This window comes from Amblyomma americanum, chromosome 1 (assembly GCF_052857255.1).
Source record: "Amblyomma americanum isolate KBUSLIRL-KWMA chromosome 1, ASM5285725v1, whole genome shotgun sequence".
NCBI lineage: Eukaryota > Metazoa > Arthropoda > Arachnida > Ixodida > Ixodidae > Amblyomma > Amblyomma americanum.
The window spans coordinates 157,320,193-157,342,171 of NC_135497.1; the positions used below are offsets into that span (position 1 = coordinate 157,320,193).

Consider the following 21,979-nt stretch of genomic DNA (forward strand, 5'->3'; position numbering starts at 1 on the left):
GGAAATCAACAAGTAACAACTGTATTTTCCTTACCGGAACATAATTTTTAGTCGCTGCCGATAAGTCGCGAATGTTATGGGGCCCAAATGGTGAGTTTGCTGTAGTGATCATGCCCTGAACCTTTTTGTAGCGGTTTTGACAGTGCCTCGCGTCTTCGCATGCTTTTTTTTTATTCTGTCTTCGCCCTCAGAAGTTTATGCAAGGTAGCACCTTCGATGAAAGCGGGGAACTTCTCCATGTATAATATTTCAACATGTCTGTTGTAGTAGTTTTGCCAAATAGTTTACGCTATTATATCATCCTCTTGAGTAATGCGCGCGTGACCGTCTTGTCACATGTGAATGGCCCTACTGTATAAGGAAGAGAATGGACTGAACAATTGAGGGAGCACACGACGTCCACTCGACCGTTCGTGATCGGTCACCACTGCGTGTCGCACCGCCTGCGCAGGTTCGTTGGTTTGGCAATATGCGCTGACTGTAACTGTGTCGAAAAGCAACGCCCCTTGGCGGCCTAGCGTTGGTTTTCGAGGCTGATTTCAGGACAACACTATGGGGTACCCTATACCGGCAACCTGTGAAGCAGAAGCTTCTGGAAGACAAGGTATCCTACTCAGTGTTGCAGTATTTAATCTGAGTGTGTCTGTGGCACATGTTAGCCAGCACTAGCAACGAATGCATGTAACATGTTTATTTTCCAAACCGAATCCTTTGCTAAATAAACGAAATTACAATATTTCAACATGATAATTTATTTCTTCACCTTAGGTGCAAAACATAATAAAAAGAAGTAAGTTACTCACATTAAAAATATAATGTTCGCAGAAAGCCTAATCAGCCTCAGTTTGAAGGAATTACACTATAATGAGAAAATAATCTAAGAGAGGTGCATTTTCATGCTTTAATTATTGGAAATTTATTGTAGGGACCTTGTACAGTTCGAAGAAAACATACATATTCCGCTCTTAACGAACGCTAAGAATCTACTTGACGTGAATTGGAAGTTGTTCTGGAAAACACCTGTAGGCGGAATAGATTCGGACGTGAGTGCAACCTCGTCAATGCGGTGTTGATCAGTATCGCAAGCACAACGTAAATTCAAAATCCTTAGAGGTAAATCCCTCAGCGGTTACAGACGGTAGGGTGAAACGTGCACTTCGCACAGGAAATCCGGTGCTGAAAAAATTCAGTGAATCCAACTCGTCATTGATATATTGGACCAGCAGACTCCAGGTGTTACGCGTAATATTTCGTCTAACATAAACGCAGCAGCGTGTAAAGGCAAAGCTCGTCAAAGGCGAAATTCATGTTTATAGCATCAGGCGCAGCGAGAAGCAATCGCGGTAAATGAAGTACCTCCTCTCTGGCATACACCGTTGCCTCGCTTCAAATCTGTTTTTAATACTTCGTTTCATTATGAAAAAAGAAATCGCCGCACGTTTCTTCTTGTGGTAACCCAAATTTTAGCGACAGCTGGAGAGGCGCGAAACAATAATGCGGGGCGTATATTGCGCTTATGCCGATGCAGTCGCATTAACGCTACGGGTAAGGCCTTGGAGACTTTCCCTGGCAGTGTTGGTGTAGCCGGGAGCAGCAAGCAGCCATTGAGGTGTGGGGCAGCCCACACGGGGAGGGGGGCTGGTGGGGTGTGGCTTGCGCGGACGACGACGCAGCCATTATTTCGCCGATCGTCACATATACAGCTGTCGCCGTAAATCCAGCAATAGAAAGATATTTTCTTAATGACCAGTTCGAATAAATAGCCGAAGCACTTTGAACTTTCTGTATGTAGCTCATGGCTATGACTAGCACACGCCGCTTTATTGTGTTAACTTTCGGCCTTATGCTTTTCGCAGAGAGACGCCGGGATCTTGCTTCAAGTACGCGAATTTAACTAACGGAATATATTGTGCGCCTTTCTTTTTCAATTCTCAATACCGTACGAATGAACCGGTAGGAAGCATTGATGGTCCGTAGTCTTTTTTTTTTTAATCAGCAGTTAACGCACTGCTGTTAGACGCAACTTCCGCCTGCCCCCTCCTCCTTCCACCCCCCCCCCCCCCCAACCATAGCCATAGGACAGTAAAAAGATGTTACGAAATCTTCTCCCTTCATAACTAGAGAGAGGCTAATCGCCTGTCCTCCTAGTCGGCGCGCTGCTGAGGGATTTGTCACGAGATCCTCTCAATGCAGGTTGGAATGACGTGCCGTGGCACAACGCGGGCCTGTTCAGCCCGAATTTGGCTCGACTCGCTGCCGATGGTGTCATCCTGGAGCAGTACTACGCACAACCCGTGTGCACACCGTTAGTATTTCTTGGGATCGATACTCGCTCTCATTTCAATTTACGCTTGCTTTCCAGTGGAGTGGCGTAAAATTTCAGTGTTGGGCTTTCGGGGGTTGCTCATGGTAGAATATAACCACAGAAAAAGGTGCCACCTAACCATAAAACGCAATATTAAAGTCTGAACACATTTATGATAATCACTCTACTATAAATAAACTGCCACACAAGGCGTATACCTCAAAAGGCGTACTTTCGAACCTTCTTGACCTGGTAACTTCAATGAGAAAGACATTCAAGACCTTCCTTTTTTGGACACTGCCTTAATTTAGAGAGAAAAATTGCTATTCAAAAACTCCTTTTTTGTTTATATTTCTTCATTAATTTGCATGTTACCCTTAAAAGGCCCTCATTGGGAGGGTATTATTGCCGAATTTATTGCGCAAAAAAGACGAGGACACAAGAAACGAAGTGGACAGGACACAGCGCTAGACACAAGATACATAGGAAGCGCTGAGACCTGCCCACTTTGCTTCTTGTGTCCGCGTCTTTCTTGCGCTATAAATTCGGGAAATATGTAGAAACTAGCCTGCAAGACTGTTCTCGCAGGTTACAATATTTTTGAGGTGGCGCACATTTAATACATCGAGCACATAAACCATTAATATTTTATGATCGCGCTCATCTATGACCTCATGAATATTAACCTAATTTTATAAATTATGGCGTTACACATCTTCTTATTAGCTACCTTTTCAATGGTTGACACCGCCTTTTTTCATTAAGGACATGAACTGACAATATACGTGTGCGAGCCCGGCATTACCTGGTCTTGATCAGCTATTAAACACTGTTATATTCCGAGACGTTTACTTCATAACTTTGCGTCAGAAACGTTAGCTTGATCAGTCAGATTTTAATTACTCCAGAAGAAGCATATTGCATGTTGTAATTAGGAATAAGTCCACAGTTAACGCGAATTATGCGCGCTTCGAGCGTGGAATATAGGCTCAGAGTTAACGTACGACCAAGTTGTCTTCGGTGCGACGAGGTAATTTTTCTGGAATTCACTACTCGAAATGTATAATGTCGGGCATTGATTGTAGTGGAACAAGCCAACAAGAAGTGTTTCATGAGATCATTGATCTGTTTTCTCTATGTTTCCTATCGTCAAAATGCTTTTTGTATATCTTCGTATTCTCAGAACGAGAGCTGCGATCTTGACCGGCAGGTACCCGTACAAACTTGGGCGGCAGGTAGGCGTCCTCTTTATGCTTGGATCCTTTCTTCCTGTATTCGGCTATGCGAAACACACGATGAAATATTTTCCGTCTTTCCTTTACTATTTCTTGCCTTCTCTTAGGGCCACGTGCTGAATCCTTTGGAACCAACTGGGCTCACCACGAGCGTCCCGCTTCTAGCAGAGGAGCTTTCACGCCATGGCTACTCGACGCATGCTTTGGGGAAGTAGGCATCCCAGGAAATCTCTCTTTGCTATCGGAAACAACGGACAATACTTTATGGAGATTACTACAGTCTGTAGAACCCAGCTGTATGGTGGCTAGCTGGTGAATTTCTTCTTAGCCACTGCGAAGTGCGAGGTACGGGGCTATCCATGCTACAGCACACGAATCATAGTTCAGTGTTCTGCATTATTTCCTATGGGCTATCATCTTCATAGTCTCAAATTGGATCATATGATGGTATGGCTAAGGACCATCAGTAGATCCCTAATAATCTAGCTGGGCCTTTGGAGTGCTTCTCAAAAGGCCTGATATCAAAAGAAGCCAAAAACAAATTTAATGCGAGTCACAGCACCCGCCGCGGTGGCTCAGTGGTCACGGCGCTCGGCTACTGAGCCGGAGCTACTGGGCTTGAACCCGGTCGCGGCGGCCGCGTTTCGAAGGGGGCGAAACGCAAAAGGCGCCCATGTTCTGTGCAATATCAGTGGACGGTTAAGATCCCCAAGTGGTCGAAATTATTCCGAAACCCACTGTTATAGTATTGTAAGGGGGTGAGCTTAGAAGCGAATGCCGAAACCGGTCACCGACGTGCCCTAACGAGGGCGCGGGAAGAGCGCCCCGTAAACCGACAGTACACGTTGCTGGCGGGAGTCAGACTGGCCCCTCTCCTTGAAAAGCGGGGGAGCGTTTATTATCTTTTCCCTTTCCCCCGTGCAGCTGGGTGCCGCTGAGAAGGCGCCTGCGGTGTCCTTGGCGTCTGCTGCCTTGGGGAATCGTCACACCCCTCCCTTTGTTGTGAAGCCTGCTGCATGGCACTGGGGACGAGCCGTGTCTTGTTTACGCCTCTACAGTCCGTAGTAGATAACGGGCTTCTGGACCCGGGAAGACCGTCGAAGCTGGGAGTGCAAAGGGGCCGCACTTGACTGCTGTTGCCGCGCCGAGGCTGTTATAGACGGCTCGGTGCTTAATGAGCAGCGAGGTGGGGACAGCTGTTCCGAGTCCGTTGTCGCTGCTAGTGCAGGAAGAGGCTCCTCGCCGTCTGAGAGAACGCCGGGCGTCCTTCGCGGTCGCACGTGGTCCGCGTGCCTGTTCCACAGCGTTCCGTCTTCGAGTTCTATTTGAAGCGACGAAGAACTTGTGGGATGGCGAACCGTTCCGGCAATCAAAGCTGGGCCTGGTCGGAAGTTCCTAACAAAGACGGGCGAAGGCAAACAGCTTTTTTCGTGCGTTACTGTCGCAGCGCATCTTTTGCTTCAATTGCTTGAAGTCCGCATGCGCCCTTAGGCCGGGGTGCATTCGCTGAATGGGCGTTTGCAGCTGCCTGCCCATGAGGAGCTCAGCGGGAGGGGACCCAGTAAACGCGTGCGGCGTTGTTCTATAGGAGAGCAGGATCCTGTCGATGTTTGTTTGGAAATATTCCGGCGCTGCCTTCTTGAGTTTCCCCTTAATTGTTTGCACGACGCGTTCCGCTGCTCCGTTCGATGCTGGGTGGTATGGTGAAACGTCGCTACTTAGAACGATTTTCTTGGAAGAATCGAAACGATGTAGTACCGGCGCAGAAGTCAGGAGAACTTTACTTTCTCTGAAAGCTTGTTCTTCTACGCTTGTCCACTTCCAAGGAGTTTCTTTTGTAAGTAGCAGATTCGAGGGCCGGAGAACTGTCGAAAGGATAGGCAGAAAACGCCTGTAAAAATAATGAGTCCAAGGCAGCTTTGAAGTTGCTTGACGTCCTTGGGACATGGAGCATTCACGACAGCTTCTATTTTCTTTGGTGTTGGCCTCAGTCCATCCGCGTTTGTGACATGGCCCAGGTACTCAACTTCTGTCGCTAGAAATGAACACTTTTCTAGCTTGAGCTTGAGGCCTGCTTCCTGTAGACGCTTTAGTACACTGCCTACGTTACTCAAGTGATCTGCGTCGTCCGATCCTGTTACCAAGATGTCATCAAAGTACACAGTGACATGGCGCATGTCTTGTAGCAAATTTTCCATTTCTCTCTGGAATATGGCCGGCGCTGAAGCTACTCCGAAAGGTAGTCTGGTGTACTGGAAGAGGCCCTGAGGCGTATTGATGTTCACCAGCTTCTGTGAGCTCGTGTCAAGTTCTACCTGCTGGTAAGCGTCTTTCAGGTCCAGCCTCGTAAACTTTTTTCCACCTGAAAGTTTCGCCCAGAGGTCCTCGACTCGCGGCACAGGATATTTTTCCAGCACTGTGGCACCGTTAATTGTGACCTTGAAGTCGCCACATATGCGCACGCCGCCGTCTTGCTTCCGCACAGGAACAATTGGGGATGCCCACTCATACGTTCTGACGGGTGTAAGTATCCCTTCTCGTTGCATTCTTTGCAATTCTTCTGCAACTTTGTCTTGCAATGCAAAAGGAATCGTTCGTGGTTTGAAGAATTTTGGAGGTGAATCTTCCTTGACTACAATTTTGGCTTTCACACCTTTCAATGTTCCTAGTCCGTCCGAAAATACTTCTTTGTAGCAAGTAAGCAGCTCGTAAACGCTCGTAAGTGAGTCAACGGATCTGACGTCATTTAGGTCGAGCTGAAGCGCACTGATCCAGTTTCGTCCGAGAAGGGTTGAACACTGGTCCGGAGCTACAAACAAAGGCAGTGTTGCCTCTCTTTGTCCGAACTGGACTGAAACGGTAACCTTGCCCTTAATGGGTGTCAGTCTTCCGCAATAACTCTCCAGAATTACGTCTGATGGGTCTACTGAGAGCTCGGGAAACCGCTGTTGGAATGCGGTCTCCCCTATTACGGAGACACTGGCCCCCGTGTCTAGCTCCATTCTAAGAGGCCTGCCTGCAACTTGCAAAACTGCTACAAACGGAGGAATTGTTTTCTCGCTGTTCATCTGCCACGTCTCGTAGGCCTGTGTCTGGATTTCAGGAAGATTTCCACTGTCCTCAAGGCTGTGAACTGGCTGCTTTATTTGCCTTTGCGTTCTGTGCTTCCTTGACACGTTCTTTTGCTTCGTGTCGGCAGCCTTTGAGCGGCATACTCTGGCCAGATTCCCGATCTTGCTGCATGCGTTGCACCGGGACTTGGCGTGCTGGCATACTGTTGCGTAGTGCGGCTCTCACAGCGATAACGACTTATCGTCTGTTTGATTTGCTTGCTCATCGCACTCTGAACTGTCTGCGCTTTGGCCATGCTCTGAGCTTGCATCAACATGCTTGAATCTCTTTTAGCCGTCTTCATTTTAATTAGAAGCTTGACTGCTGACTCGAACGTCAGGTTTGGCTCTTCAAGCAGGCGTCGTTGCATTGACGCGTCATTAATGCCGCAAACGAGTCTGCACCGCAGCATGTCAGGAAGGAAGGTGCCGTACTCACAATTTGCTGAAAGCTTTTTCAGTGATTCGGTGTAGTCGCTGACAGACTCCTCCGGTTGACGAGAGCGACTATTGAAGCTGAAGCGGCAGACCACCACGGAAGGCTTCGGAATGTAGTGGCCCGAAAGCACGGAGCATATCTCGTCGATAGAGACTTGATCTGGAGTTTTAGGCGTCAGCAGGCTCAGTAGTAAGGAGTAGGTACTGGACCCGCAGCATGTCAGGAACACGGACCTTTTCTTCTCCTCTGGAACGCTGTTGGCGTCGAAGAACAGCTTGACTCGCTCCAAGTACTCCGTTCATGGCTCCTCCTTCCCCGTGGAATGGCTCTAATGCTCCGTAGGTCGGCATGGTTTCAGATGATGCGAGGCCGGAAAACTTTTACCTCGTCGCCAGAATTGTTATAGTATTGTAAGGAGGTGAGGTTAGAAGCGAATGCCGAAACGGGTCACCGACGTGCCCTAACGAGGGCGCGGGAAGAGCGCCCCGTAAACCGACAGCACACGTTGCTGGCGGGAGTCAGACTGGCCCCTCTCCTTGAAAAGCGGGGGAGCGTTTATTATCTCTTCCCTTTCCGCCGTGCAGCTGGGTGCCGCTGAGAAGGCCCCTGCGGTGCCCTTGGCGTCTGCTGCCTTGGGGAATCGTCACACCCACCACTACGGCACCTCTTTCTTCCTTTCTTCTCTCACTACCTTCTTTATTTCTTCCCTTAAGGCGCGTTTCACGCGTCCACCGAGATGTGAGACAGATAGCGCGCCATTTTTTTCCCTCAGAAACCCGAAACCAACCTATACGAGTCGCCGTCGGGCCATTGAGGTACTGAGAAGATGAGCTATCGGTACCACCGGGATATTTGTCGCGCAGACACCCCGATTATCCTTACGGCACGCGCGAAAGCAGGCAACCTGTCAGCATTAGAAGGGATGGACTGAGCGTGAATGGTGAGTCGCGACTACAATGAGTTTTCGTGGCGCTCGAGTAGGCTGGCGACATGTAGGCCACTAACACTGCTCTTCGTATCGTAACGGTTCCTCTGGCATTGTAACACATTTGTCGAATAAATGCAGTAGTGTATCTGCAGGTGTATAAAACGATGACATGTATAACAGTCAAGACGTTAGGCTTTGTGTATTTTGTACTTCAAAAAAAAACATTTGTTTTTGTGGTGGCGTAAAAGCGTAACAAAAATATTTAAACTAGCAAGGTTACTGGAGCGCTTACCGTCAAAACTGGCTTCTTACAACCACCCACGCGAGTTGCATAGCCAGCAGAGCGCTCGCGTGTAAGCTGCTTTTCGCTCTAAATCTGCGGAGTAACAAAGATAATGTAGTTACAATCAAAGCGGCAATACGGGTGCTTCCTTTTCACATGCGAACTTAACTTTTGGGCTTTTTGTTAATTTTCCGCTCTATCCTGTTATTCGCCCGCCTTTCCCTCCCAGAAAAAAAACTGAGCAGCTAAGCAGTTTCTTGAGTCGGCCATGGCCCAAATCATGCTACAACTGTCCACACCTGAGTAGCAGACAGAGGAACATTTTCATTCACGTGCATATGCCATAATGCACATTTCTCTCGCTACAAATCTGGAGACTCAACTCTACTTTGCTTGACATTGGCATCAACGGAACTTTTTGCTTTGCGCGGAGGTGGTCACCCACTGACAGAAGCATTTATGAGCTGTGTTGCACCATTATGGACAAGCTAATCTATCGTTTGCAATAGAACGTACACGCATAATCAATTGAGAACATGCAGGAGGGTGTAAACACTTGCAATCACGTCAAAACCGCGTGAAAAAAAAATGAAGTCATAAGCTAAGTTTAGAGTTACTCAAAGCTTGGACCATATATGAAAGGGAAAATGCATGCGTGAGAACAAGCCGGTGAAAAAAAAAATAGTATTCTCAACCCCAGAATGTGTTCCCGTTTATCTGTTTGTCCTCCTTGAACAACGTTGTACACGCACGTTATCAGGTCAGCCCATTAGTTCACTGCAACCAGTGTCAGCCAGTGGCAAGGTTATACCGGTATTTCGAGCCTGTGAGCAGAGCAGCAGCGTCATGCTCTCTGCAGGTGGCACCTGGGATACTGCAACTGGTCGTACACGCCGACAATGCGTGGCTTCGACTCCTTTTCCGGCTTCTACCTGGGCTCCCAGGACCACTTCTTACACACCGCCTCGGCCAGCATCGCCATGGAGGGGTTCGACTACCGCGCCAACGCGACGCCCGAATGGGATGCCCGCGGTCGCTACTCGTCGGTGCGTCCGCCGCTTGCATGCTTAGTGCTGTTCGTGCGGAGTGCATGGACGTGTGCCTTCTATCGCTTTGCATTCCCGTTAATATTCTTTCTCCATTACGGATGCTCCATTTTCGCATTACCAGCGCCAAAGGTCTGCTCGGATTTCTGCTTCTGCCTCGCCGCGTTGTGATTGGCAAGTCTTGCTGTCCATGTGATAAGGCAGTGATCGCAGTGAACGTCGCGCCGTCAGCGCGTGCAGACACGGGGCAGACAGCTACGTGCAAACGACTGAGCAAGGCAACTCAGCCGAAAAAGGCAAAGTCAATTAAAAGTGTCCGTAGCAAACAGACGTACGGTAGGTGTCGACGCTTCAGACTCTAGTAGTTCATTGATAAAAAAAACAAGGAGCCTTTCTTGCATTACTTTCTTATCTTTGCCGCCAACTAATGAAGAAATTATGCGAAGGAAAATACGGAACATCTTCTCATCCTTTTAGTGTGCGTCTACACCTGCCAGAGAAATTTACTTTAGGCGGAATTAAATGTGGCGTGAAAAGGAACAGTGCCAGCATTTTATGAAGGCTCGTTATCAATCTTCGTACCAACCAGTACAGGAGTAGACCAAATTTAATGGTCTTTTCGGTGCTTTATCCCCTCGTTTACCATTCACTGCTGCGCGTATGAAATCGTCGTCTACAGGATTGATAATTTCGGGAATCCTTTGCTTCCGCCTGAAGATTTTTAGGTGAATATTTTTGCCTTTAAAGTACATACGAAAAGGAATAACCGTCACCATTAACAAGTGTGAAAGGCCGGCCGCTCTCTTTTGTCAACTTGGAAACAAGAGGCGCCGGTCTGTATTTTCGGAGCAGAAGCTGCTGGCTGACGACACGGTCAGACTGCTGGCTGCTCAGGCGAGTGAAGACCGCCCCCTGTTCCTGTACTTGGCGTTTCAAGCTGTGCACGCGCCACTTCAGGTCCCGCCAGAGTACGAAGTCCCCTGCACGAAGTACAACAACTCGAACCGCCGACTGCTCTGCGGTGCGTTGCATGTTTACGGAATCAGTTTTCTGATAAACTATCTGCTTATTTCCGTGACTTTGTTTTCCCTGTGAGTACAGTTGCGAGATAACACTGTCATCCCGGAGGCTTTAAAATCTGTTATGTTTTTTTGCTTTTTAAAGTGAAAGGCAGCCAGATGTTGACTTCTGAAAGTAAGCGAGATCGACGCTGTTAAAGGATGCCAAATACTTACTACTTACTAAATCTGCTTATTCACATTGGCAAGTGCTCGTCGCTGGTGCACGCAGAAAAAGCCACACTAGTCGGGCGGACCATATTTGGTGCTGCCTTAAAGGCTGAAGCTTAGGGGAACCCACGTGCGGAAGTTGTTTTTTTTTATTACAGGGGGAGGGGGGGGGTCCTAAAGTCAAAAACTAAGATGGGACCTTCGATTAGTTGTCAGGAAGTGAAAATAACATCTAAACAATAGGAACAATAAACTCTAGAGTGAGAGACAAAAAGAAAGAAAAAAACAGCGCATTGAATGCACATAAAGACCTAATTCAACCAAGACCGAGTGAATCACGCCAAAGATGGGACTACATAAAAATAAGGTAGAAATGATAACAGGAAAAATTAATAGCAGTCATAGATCGAAACATACACAGTGCATAACAAGAAATAAAAACTATGAAAAGGGTCATTAAAAGTAAAATATTGCAGTGGTAACAAAAAACACTAAGGTCACAACGAAATAAGCGCAATGGTTTCAGTAAAACCGGCAACTCGACCCATAATTTTATAGCGCAAAATAAGAAAGCAAATTTTCCGCAGCTTGACATCATGAATGAAGAAATTTATATTAGCAGCAAGCCGAGTGCAGTCGAGATATGTGTGTTTTTGGAGATACATTCTTAAGGAAGTCGTTTAGTTAAGCCACCTGTAAAATAAAATAGGCGGGTTGTACTTGAAGAAATTGATGACTGATAGAATAAAATAGTCGCGACACAGTTGGGCTGCATTCAAAATGAAGAGGACGGCAGGTAATAATTCGGGTCGCCTGGTTATGTGTGTGTTAACTTACTATAGATGACAAATATATGCTGCCCCGCGCATGATGCAACTATGAAAGCAAAATACACTGATAATGCAACTGTGGAAGGAAATGAACGTGCTTCGATGAGGGCTGCTATGCCGAAGGCAATGTGCTGAGAAATTTTCAGGTATCTACTTTTATGTCTAGAAATGATACATAGTCCAATGCATGAATGTTGTGACCGTCAAGAGTTATTGCAGGTAAACTGGACTTGGGTCACTGAGTGTCTTTAAAGAGCGTACATCGAGTTTTTGAAGGGTTAAGGATTAATGACAGCGACAGCATTCAAGAAGTTTCACAAGTTCGTTGTTGAGTTTTGAAACTAAATTGGTTAGAGATTTATCAGACGAAGTAACTGTAATGTCATCCGCATATCAGATACATTGTGAATAAGCGAGTCAATCAAGCAGGTCATTAATATAAATATAAAAAGTAAAAGGTCCAATATTAAGCTCTGGGGTATTCCTTGATTAACAATTTTATTATCGGAAAATACACCTGCTCTGTAGATGTTTCTTCACAATTAAGTAAGAAATTTTGCATAAAGTTTAAAGGTGAAGCGCATATGCCCAGTGATTGCAGCTTCGTTAATAGATTATTATGATTAATCATGTCATAACTTTAGCAAAGTCCAGGAAAACGGAGGCACTAAAATGACCAGGATTAACGGCATGCTTAAAGTAGTAACTTAAGAAACTAAAGCTAAGCTGTGGAACTTTCAGTGCGCATCTAAAATTGGCAAGTTTCAATAAATCGAATTTTGTCAAATAGCTGATAAGCAGCTTGAAAAATAATTTGTCTATAATTTTACTACAAGCAGGCAGAAATGAGGCCTGCTGGTGGTTGATTGATACATCAAGTTGATGGCCTTTTTTATGTAGGGGAATTAGCTTTCTTTAACATAGAGAGCAAGATGCCTTTTTTTAGAGAAGTGATTAATTATATTGTAAAGAGTTCCGGATATATGGTGAACAACCAGTTTAAGACTATGCGAAGAAATACTATCAAGGTCAAGGCTAGTTTCTTCAAAAGATAAAATCACATTAACGGGGAAAAGGTAAAATGCGTGGTTACTACGGATATAGTATAAGGAGAGGCCGCTTGATTGATGGCGTAAACTGAGTGAAAGTAACCGCTAAAGCAGTTGGTTACACGGAAAGGTTCAGGGAAAGCTTGAACCTTGTAATTTACTTCATCAATATCCGTGCGATTCCGTGGTGCATGAATAAACGTGTTTAGGAGCTACCACTGTTTCGCAGGCCAGTTTTTATGTTTAAAATTTTTTTTCACAGTATGATCGCTTCGATCTCTTTATAAAATTGCTTAGAAAACAGCAATATGCCTTTTAGCGCAGTGCCAGAAGTGTATTGAAGTGTTTTTGCTTCTTTTTTTTTAAGTTTTTCTTTTTCCGCATATATCTAATAAGCCTTTAGTTCATCATGAGTTAAGGGGAAATTTAAATCGTTTTTTTACATTCACGGTAAGGCTGCGCTTGGGCGGATGCTAAGGAATAATTAGTCAGTTATTAGAAATCTACTCCACATGTTAAAAAATAACCGTGCCGACATTTATGCATAATTAACTAACGATGAGAAAAAAACGGCGCAGCCCCCATGACAATCTGAAGAGCGGTGACAGTATTCCACTTGACAAAAAAAAATACATACAAGTTACGGTCCGATGAGCCAAACCAAGTCCCGCAGATTCATATAAACGCGTAATAACGACCAAGGGAGTGAATGAAAGCAGAAATGGCGTTTTGATTTTTCCGTATGCTACGCTCGTCGATGTGAATAACAGAATGACCAGAACACTTAGGTAGATTTTAGTTCCGTGGGTGATATTAAAGACATCATTACCTTGTTGTTCGAGGAGTTAAGTCAGCAAGAGCGAAAAAGCCGAGGAAATGGGACTCTGAACGACGCATCAGTAAAAATGTGCAGATCAGATTCAGAGCTTAGGTGAAAATCTTGGCTGTTGTCTGTTTTCCCAACAAATATCTGGCAAATCTCCGTGCAAAGAGACTGCCATTTTATCTCCTAGTTTAAAACGAAGCCTTTCTTGAAAATCACTTCTTTCTGTCGGCAGTTACGTGACCGTTAATGAACACAGGTTTTTCCTTGCTGCGAGAAAAAAAAAAGAGAATCAATGATATGCGCATGAGCGCCTTTCCAGCTTTACGAATGAACTACTTTTTCTTGTGAGGTGAGCAAAAGCCAGCAGGGGTGTGCTTTTCTGGCGTCTTGCTGGCAACACGATGAACTGTGTTAATGTTTTTTGTTTCATGGTTTGATTTATGGGCTATGGGGGCTAAACACCCCAAAGCGAATCAGGCTGTGAGGGGCGCCGTAGTGGAGGGCTCTGGAAAATTTCGCCCACGTTGGGGTTCTTTAACGTGCACTGACATCGCACAGTATACGGGCCTCAAGCATTTCGCCTCCATCGAAACTGCGGCCACGCGGCCGGGATCGAACCTGCGTATTCCGGGTCAGAAGCCGAGCGCCATAACCGCTGAGCCACGGCGGCGTCGTCATTGTCTGTGGTATTCACAGGACATTCATTTATATCAAGACATGTAAGACTGGGAAGTGCAACGCATTGTGCTAATATTTCGGGCCGTTATTAATAGATTATACAGAGCTGCAAAAGGTTTAGAATGATTCATTTTTTTTCTTGGGGGGGGGGGGGGGGGGATGGCTGAAGTAACGCGCTTTGAGTGTGCTTTTAGAAATCTGTATGGAGATTAGAGCAAGCCTCTTTCTTTTTGCTCGGCCCCAAGGTGATATAAAACACTTTTGTTTGATATTTCACCTTAAATAGAGGTCGCTGGTCACCTCAGGCTCAAGAAATCTGCACAAATTCTTCTAGTTTGCACGGCTGCCACGTCGTGCCGCGTGGCGCTGAACGCTCAAAATAACCGAGATTAATTTCGAATGCTCGGCACATCTCACTGATTTTTTATGGCCGTCACTAATAGTTGGTGTAAGCACAGGAAGCACTTTATAGGTCAGATTTTGCCGCTAGGAGGAACAGTCATATTCATCACAATCACTCTGTTCGCGAAATATCTTCAGGGATTTCTAATTTTCTCTTCCAAATTACAACTTACATTACTGTTCTACTGGCGGCCAGCAGACGACACTAGTTGTTTCAGTCTCCATGAAAGCGGGGCATGGTGCATTCAGAACTTGCGAGCTCGAACTTAAACGCAAGGCGCAATAAAAATCGATTTATTTCTTTTGATCAATTAGGTGCTCTTGTATACCGCCGCGTGAGGTCGTGCCAGGTTGAGTTTGAAATTACGTGCTCAGCACAAACGCTTGCGTCTTCTCTTGTATTTAGGGACGCCAACACGCAGATAGGCATACATTTGCGAGCCGAGTCTGCATCAGTGAAGCTCATCTAATGCTTATTTTGATTAAGAACTATAAGCACTTAAATTTTGCCTCTCAGGTATGCTGAACGCATTGGATGAAGCCGTGGGAAGGATTGAGAAGGCTCTGCTGCACCACGGATACTGGAACAACACTCTGCTTATATTTACCAGTGATGTGAGTTAGAACCATTCTTGCCTTCTCAGCTCCTAGCCGCACATATCGGCTTCAAACGATCTTCTAAACGCCACTGAGCTAAGCAGAGTTTTTCTCCCTACAACATCATGCTCAAGGTATTTGTAGACTGTGTTGACCTCGCCTCTGATCCCATTTCTCGAAGCAATGGTGGCGTTAAAAAATGATGAAGGATATAAAAGGCGCGTTTAGATTAATTCTATAATTAGGGAACCAGGGCATAGTTTCTTTATTATGTCACAATCCCCAATTGAATGAAGGTTTATTTTCATGTTACCTTTATACTGACAAAAGTTAAGGTGTACTCCATCGATTCATCGTTGGATTTTTCTCTGCTGAGTACTCTCCAACGTTCAGAGATCAGCATCACTAGTAAGGTTGTTTTACTTCTATCCAGTCGATTTCTTTAAAGATAAAAAGGCAATGAAGCTTCGACGATTCCCATTCTACTGAACAATTACTAAAAGCGAAGAAATTCAACAACCATTCTCACCGCAAAGTGGGATAAGTAAGTTTCATAGCTTCGTACAAGGTCATACTCAGGTTAGTGAACACTTTAATTCGAGCTTAGTTAGCTCGGATTAGCCTTCTCCTTACCCCGCTGAGTATATTAAATAAATTTGAACTGTAAAGCGCTCCTTCAGATGCAAGTGGCTTTAGAAGCTGCGATTTTTTTTTTGTACCTGTGAATGTGGTTTCGGGTCAGCGTCCGCAAGAGGGGCTAAAATTTCAACCAATCAAAGCTTGCGAGAAAATTGGAAATTGCGCTATTCATTTTTTTGTTTTAATTTCAATGTGCTTGTAGTTTCCGAAACAAGTGCTGCCTTTCCAAACACACAAGTGGTACATTTAGTGTTTTATGCGGTAATGTTTCGTGTTTTGTGTCTGTTGACTTCGTGATCACATACCTACCTAAAGGTGGAAGAGCATAAGTATCTAAATTATCAAGACTTGATTCGTTCCCCCTAAGTTTATATTCGCCCAAGGAATTTCAAACGATCAGCAGTGCCATCCACATAATAGAGTCGCTCGAACTAAGAGCCCTGCCAGGAATATCGGGACATGGCAAGAAAGATGATTCACTGAATCGCGTTCGCACCTGAGTAGCTCCACTGAAGCTGCCTCGAAATACAATCTCCTCAGCCTTGCTCACAAAAGCGACTGAGCCGGGAAAACCCGGAGACACAATAGAGAAGGCTCATAGCTATTCCTTCAAATGCTGAGCTTCAGCCTGAAGTGGAGCAACATACACAGTTTAAATTACGTGTATCTCCGAGGCGTTCAGAAATATAACTGTAATATTTATTTATGGACAGCATAAAAAGGAAGCTAAGCTTTTCATGCTGGAATACACGCTTCAAGGCCCAGATGAACAAGAACACAAAAGGAGGGATGAAGAGGAGGACTTTATAGGTGAAGTTAAGAAGATTTTTTCGTCCGGTTTGCTACTATACCCCGAAGAAAAGTGGGGGAGGGGTAGGACTGCATACGGAACCGAGAAACATTATCACGCAAGGATATGGCAGGTGCGTCTGCCACAGAAGAGTGAAGAGAACTCGGTAAACTGGATGACCTGAAGAGAAGGCAGTAAAATATATATTTATATATGTGTGCCTCACATTTAACACAGGCCGCACTGGCTACTTGCGTTTTCTCAGTGCAAAGCCAATTGACCAAATAGGGCTTCAGTGCTTCTAGAGGACTTTAAATATTCACTATAGACGTACTGTGCGCTATAGATCGCCAAAACGCACAATTTCAGCCAAACCCGTCCGCATGTTCTTTTTCCACGACAGCACGTGGGCGCATGATAACACCGCGCTGTGAAAAAGTGTGCGCAAAACCCCTCCCACGAATGAATCAGCGTTCTAGTATAGAGATGGTCAATACGTAATGAAACAATTTTTTTTGAAGGACCATTATTGAAATGAAGGGCTCATGTAAGAATTTAGGCAACTGAAGATATTACTTGTTTCCCGAGTATGTTAGCGAAAATTACGACGTCACATTTTTCTCCTATCAGTATGAACGCACGCCCTTAGCCTGCCTATACAGGCTAAGCTGCCGTATATTTGTAACACAGTGGTGTCGGCGCAGCAGCTACGCGAAAGAAATGCGTAAACGAGCGTTTTGGCACGAAACAGGACTTACGAGAATCCAGCTATGCCTAATAATGAAAGCTTGAAACAACGTTTTATGACACTATTTGTGTACCAAATGCAATAGGTGCAGTGACGCTGTAAATCATTCAAAGTGCGTCTACTACGTGCCTCAAGAATTCTTCAGAGTTAGAATCGAATTTGATGAACGGAAAGTGGGACGAGGAAAAAGTGGCCCTAAGAGGAGCTCAATAGTTTCGTAAACAAGCAAGATGTAAAAGGAAACTTTAGCATGCTTTTGCAGTGCCTCCCAAGAAGAGCAGATGAATTCACGCTCTACATACTTCATCTGCCCATCTCGTGCAGGCCAACACGGGGTGTAAGGGTGTAGTCGAGTAATTCTAGTGTTTAATGAGCCGCTGTTCGGGAGAAAAACCGGTATTTCACGGCATGCTTGAGATACGGCAAGGATAGCTCTGGTGACTAGCTGCGAGCCGACCCTTATCTTTACCTCGTATAGATTCCGAGACGCATTTCCCTTGTTCCGTGGGCCCCTCCTTCCTTCGGGCAGCTGTTTCCTCACTCAGCTCCTCGAGCTCACGCACCTTACTCAATTGTACTAAAACACAGAGACACTCATGAAGCGTGGAAGCAATAGCGCGGAAAACTTGAAACCTGGCTCAAGAAGTCATAAGTTCAACGGGGGCTGCTACTGCTCAAAGCAATGACAGCAAATACAGGCCTTGTTGGGAGTTGCACGAATTTACATCCACATAGTGTAGCAGGCCCAGGAAGACGACTGTAATATTAGTCTCATGCCTTGAAAAAGTGTGCACATGAAGAGTTTCGTACTTCTTTAAGCCGTCGCCGTGATCATCTCCTGTTCCACTGCACCATCTTAGGCGTTCCTGTTGACCTGGCTCAGTCGTAAATATTCTGGTGCTCATTTTTGCACTGATCTTACGCGGAATACGCATGTTTATAACAATTACATCATACCACAATGAAACGCTCGGCTTTTTGAAGCGTCGTTTTCACTCTGCCCCACAGCATGTGAAGCTACTAGCATTCAAAGGACAGCTTAGGTCAGAATTAGAATATGCATCTCCCATCTGGTCTCCGAAAAAAGAATGCCTCGCTAACAGTTACACTTATAGCAGTTCAAAACAGAGCATAACAGAGTAATAGATCGACTTGGAAAGCATCTGGCGGAAATGTTTGCGCCAAGGTACCATTTAAGCAGCTTTATTTACCGGCCTTGAACGCTACCACATGAGAGCTGCTGGCGTATATCTCTCGCCTAGCGGGCACGCAAAGACCCCGTTGAGGACAGCGCTCCAGAGAAAAGCGGCTTTTGGTCTCTGAAACAGGTCTTGGCACGCTGAAGCAGGACCGCTGTCAAGTGGAAGCTTTTGTTTCGTGCTAGTTATCTTTTAAGCCGGTAAACGAAGCTATTTTCCTTGAATCGTATACTGGTGAAAACATTTTAGCTATATTTCGAGACAATATGCAACTTCTGAAATCACACTTTATTCCTGAAATGAAGTCGTGCGCACGCACGCACGCACACAGAAAGTCCAGCACTTTGGAAGAATAAAAGAGTAAGAATAAAATATTATGTAGCAGCGGTGCAATCAAAGCTGCATTAGTTAATGAAACGAAACAAATAATGCAGTGAAGCAATGATTACAAAAATGGCCAGAATTTGACAAAAATTAGCAAGTTAAGCTTGCAGGAAAACTGCGATCTCAAGCTTTTTGCTTTGTTTACCCTGAATGAATTTTGTCAGTGGAAACAAAAAAATCAGGGAAATATTGTTTGTCTCATAGGCTTAAAACTGTCCTTTCACATCTGCAGCATAAAGCCACCGCGGCGGCTGAGTGGTTATGGCGCTTGGCTGCTGTCCCGAAAGACGCGGGTTCGATCCCGGCCGCGGCGGTCAAATTTGGATGGAGGCGAACTTCTAGAGGCCCGTGTACTATGCGATGTCAGTGCACGTTAAAAAACCCAAGGTGGTCGAAATTTCCGGAGCCCTTCACTACGGCGTCCCTCATAGCCTCAGTCGCTTTGGGACGTTAAACCCCCATAAACTAAACCATAAACCAAACATCTGCAGTATAAATGTGGCTTTCCGCAGTGGTAATTTGAGCACCCTGTTTTGTATCCATTTCTGATATGAATGGTATGAATGTGTAAGAACGGAAAATAAGAAAGAAAAGGAATGTAAAACCAAAAAAAGGTGCCATTGTAAAAATGTAAGAACAAATTGAAAGGTAGTTTGTAATTACTGCTTTTGTGCATTATTTGTGTCAAGTTTCATTAACGTAGCTTTGGCTATGTCATTGCAATAGAGTATTTTAGTATTTTCTGCGTCCAAAGCCCCATCCCACCTGAATGGGAATTGAGCTATTTTCTTTTACTACTTCGTGTGTAAGAGAAACTTGAGAAAGTGAACATTGCTGCCAGCAATATAAAGCGTATGCTTCTTTAGCAGGCGTCTTCCCTACTTAAGATAAGACACCAAGACAGTGTTTGCACAAACGGCTGAGAAAACCACAGCGTGAAAATCTCTGAAGTATCTCTCATGGGAAACCCGGAAAAGACCAGGAGAACAACGCGCACAGGCCGCGTAAAGATCGAGGTCGCACGTGACGTCGATGAGAGCCGAGGCTGACCGCGTCCGCTCCGGAATAAACACGGCGCTGGAGACGCGCTTCGTCGCATACAAAATGCTCGTGAGGCCGTTTGCACGAGTACACACTGCATGAACCGAACGTGTGTTCTATCCGCTCCATCTTGAGCACCCACCAGGGAGCTTTCAACCACCATGTGGTGAACGAAACAATCGCGCAGGAAGGCGACGCTAGGTAGCCCGAGTTTGTCCGAGGTTGTCTGCCAAATAGAAAAAAAAAGAAACAATTTTTATTGTAGCATTAGTGGTCTCTAGCATTAGGTTGTATTTTTCCTCATTTAGAAGCGGCGTGGGGATAAACCAAAAAGCAGTGAAGGGTGCTATTAGTGTGCTTTTTCTAAGCAACCACACACAATACTGCATAAGACCCATTCTCGCAACAGGTGCACTCTTTGTCAAAAGTATACAGTCCAAGGGGTCTGCTTCTGAGCCCTGCAGCGCGGCTTCTCTTGCCTACTCAGAGGCCCTAATCTCACGAAGGCGGGAGGAACTGAAGTTCTCATTCCTTCAAAGCATAGGAATGGTAAACGTGTTAAAGTGCCCCGCTACATGGCTTGGAAGCAAAGCCCTTGGGCTGTATATTTTTGACAAAGACTGTACTCATTTTTGCATAACCTAGCTCCGGCTCTCGTTACGCTAGGGACAGGCAGGCACTCTGAGTGGTTGGCTGGGGCAATATGATAGTTTAACGTTGCAGCAGTCACCGGGGATTTTTAAGTTCACAGTCCGCTAAAGTATTTTCTTTAATGGTCAACGTGTGTGTCTTAACATTTGTATCGAGTGCATTTCAATTCAGAAACCCTGTGATCTGCGGTGAAGAGCCGTAGGCACGCAATCTCCTCGCATGGAAGTAAATTGTTAGGTATACAGTCGCAGTTATCGTACTATATTGAATTTAGTGATAAATCTTCGATGAATAGCGTGCAAACTGGAGTAGAAGCGTCATTTCTTTGCTGGTTGTTAAGGCGGCTACGTTACGTGCTAAGGTGCTCTGTTCAGGTGTGGCAGCGTGGCGCTGCATATTTCTGAAACGATTGATGAGGTCGCGTTTTTCCTGCCCACTCGCTGCTCGGACAAGTGTAGAAAAAATTTTGTACAGAAGGAAGATCGTTTCACAGAACTGATATACCGGGCTATTCACCTGAGATGTTCTGCAATTTTATAATAGGCTTTTTGAGTTAGAGGAGCGCTTGTTTCAGCATAGCATTGAACTCTATAGCGTACCGGAGTACAGCTAAGACGTGCTAACTAGTATAAGGTGTTTTGATGCGCTTCAGCGCTAACAGTGCTGTGCCGAAATAAGAGCTATTCTTACACAAAATTCTACTTAAAAAAAATCCCAGACGATCTTAGGTGAAACACCCGGTATAATTAACAAGAAATCGGTTACACGGCGACTGTTCAAAAGCTAGAGGTATGGGCTACTTGACAGGAGACTAAATTCTAAGAAGGAGGCCGATATTCTCACGACTGCGGTCTTTGGTCTCGGAGATAAAGCAGCAAGTTATGATATCGAAAATCGAACCGATGACTCAGTTTCACGATTTTCAGAATGGCGGACAAATTCTCCAAGGTGGAAACAACTGGCCACTCCGTGGTAACAAGAACACACTCTGGGAAGGCGGCACCAGAGTGCCGGCTTTTGTGGCAGGACCCCTGCTAAAGAAGGTCGGCTACTCCAACAGCAAGTACGTTCATGTGATTGTGTGGGTGTTCTCTCTAGAGGACACGGCAGACTAAGTAGCATACACATGTAGTCCCCGCCGCCTTCGGCTAAAACCCGATTTTAACCAATTTTTTGCACCTCGAGTGGATATCCTGAATTGGGTTAAACCTATGTTTACCCGAAAATTGGCCTTCAAGGATATGTAGTTTGCAAGTGCATAGATCTAAAAGAACTGCATAGACACCACCTGATGTCGTATACTTATGCCAGAGCAGTGCTTTCAGTTAACTTTTGATGATTTCAATCCTCTTCATCACTTTGTATCCTTGGCGTTGCTTAATAAGAGGATAAGTTCGAGAAGTATATTAGAAGCGAGAGGCCGGAGCTCGGGTATTCACCGGAAGCCTTACTTGCTTAATTTTCCCCATGATGACGAAGCCCTGCTCCAAAACTGCTGCTCGTGTGAAATGGCCGCTGCGATGTTGAATAAACGTTTCCAAGTGTACAAAAATTCACAGTCCTAGGTCAG

The 21,979-nt window shown here is 45.4% G+C and overlaps 1 protein-coding gene across 2 annotated transcripts in view; it reads left to right on the top strand.

The window, feature by feature from the left end:
• LOC144114020 (arylsulfatase B-like) overlaps positions 1 to 21,979 on the top strand; it is a 35,155-nt gene that overhangs the window by 332 nt on the left and 12,844 nt on the right. For both annotated transcript variants that reach the window (XM_077647456.1, XM_077647455.1), the window contains exons 2-8: positions 2,194 to 2,305; positions 3,489 to 3,540; positions 3,648 to 3,751; positions 9,160 to 9,346; positions 10,199 to 10,367; positions 14,878 to 14,975; positions 21,336 to 21,472. In XM_077647456.1, the coding sequence (XP_077503582.1) occupies positions 2,194 to 2,305; positions 3,489 to 3,540; positions 3,648 to 3,751; positions 9,160 to 9,346; positions 10,199 to 10,367; positions 14,878 to 14,975; positions 21,336 to 21,472 (859 nt within the window). The remainder of the gene's footprint in view (positions 1 to 2,193; positions 2,306 to 3,488; positions 3,541 to 3,647; positions 3,752 to 9,159; positions 9,347 to 10,198; positions 10,368 to 14,877; positions 14,976 to 21,335; positions 21,473 to 21,979) is intronic.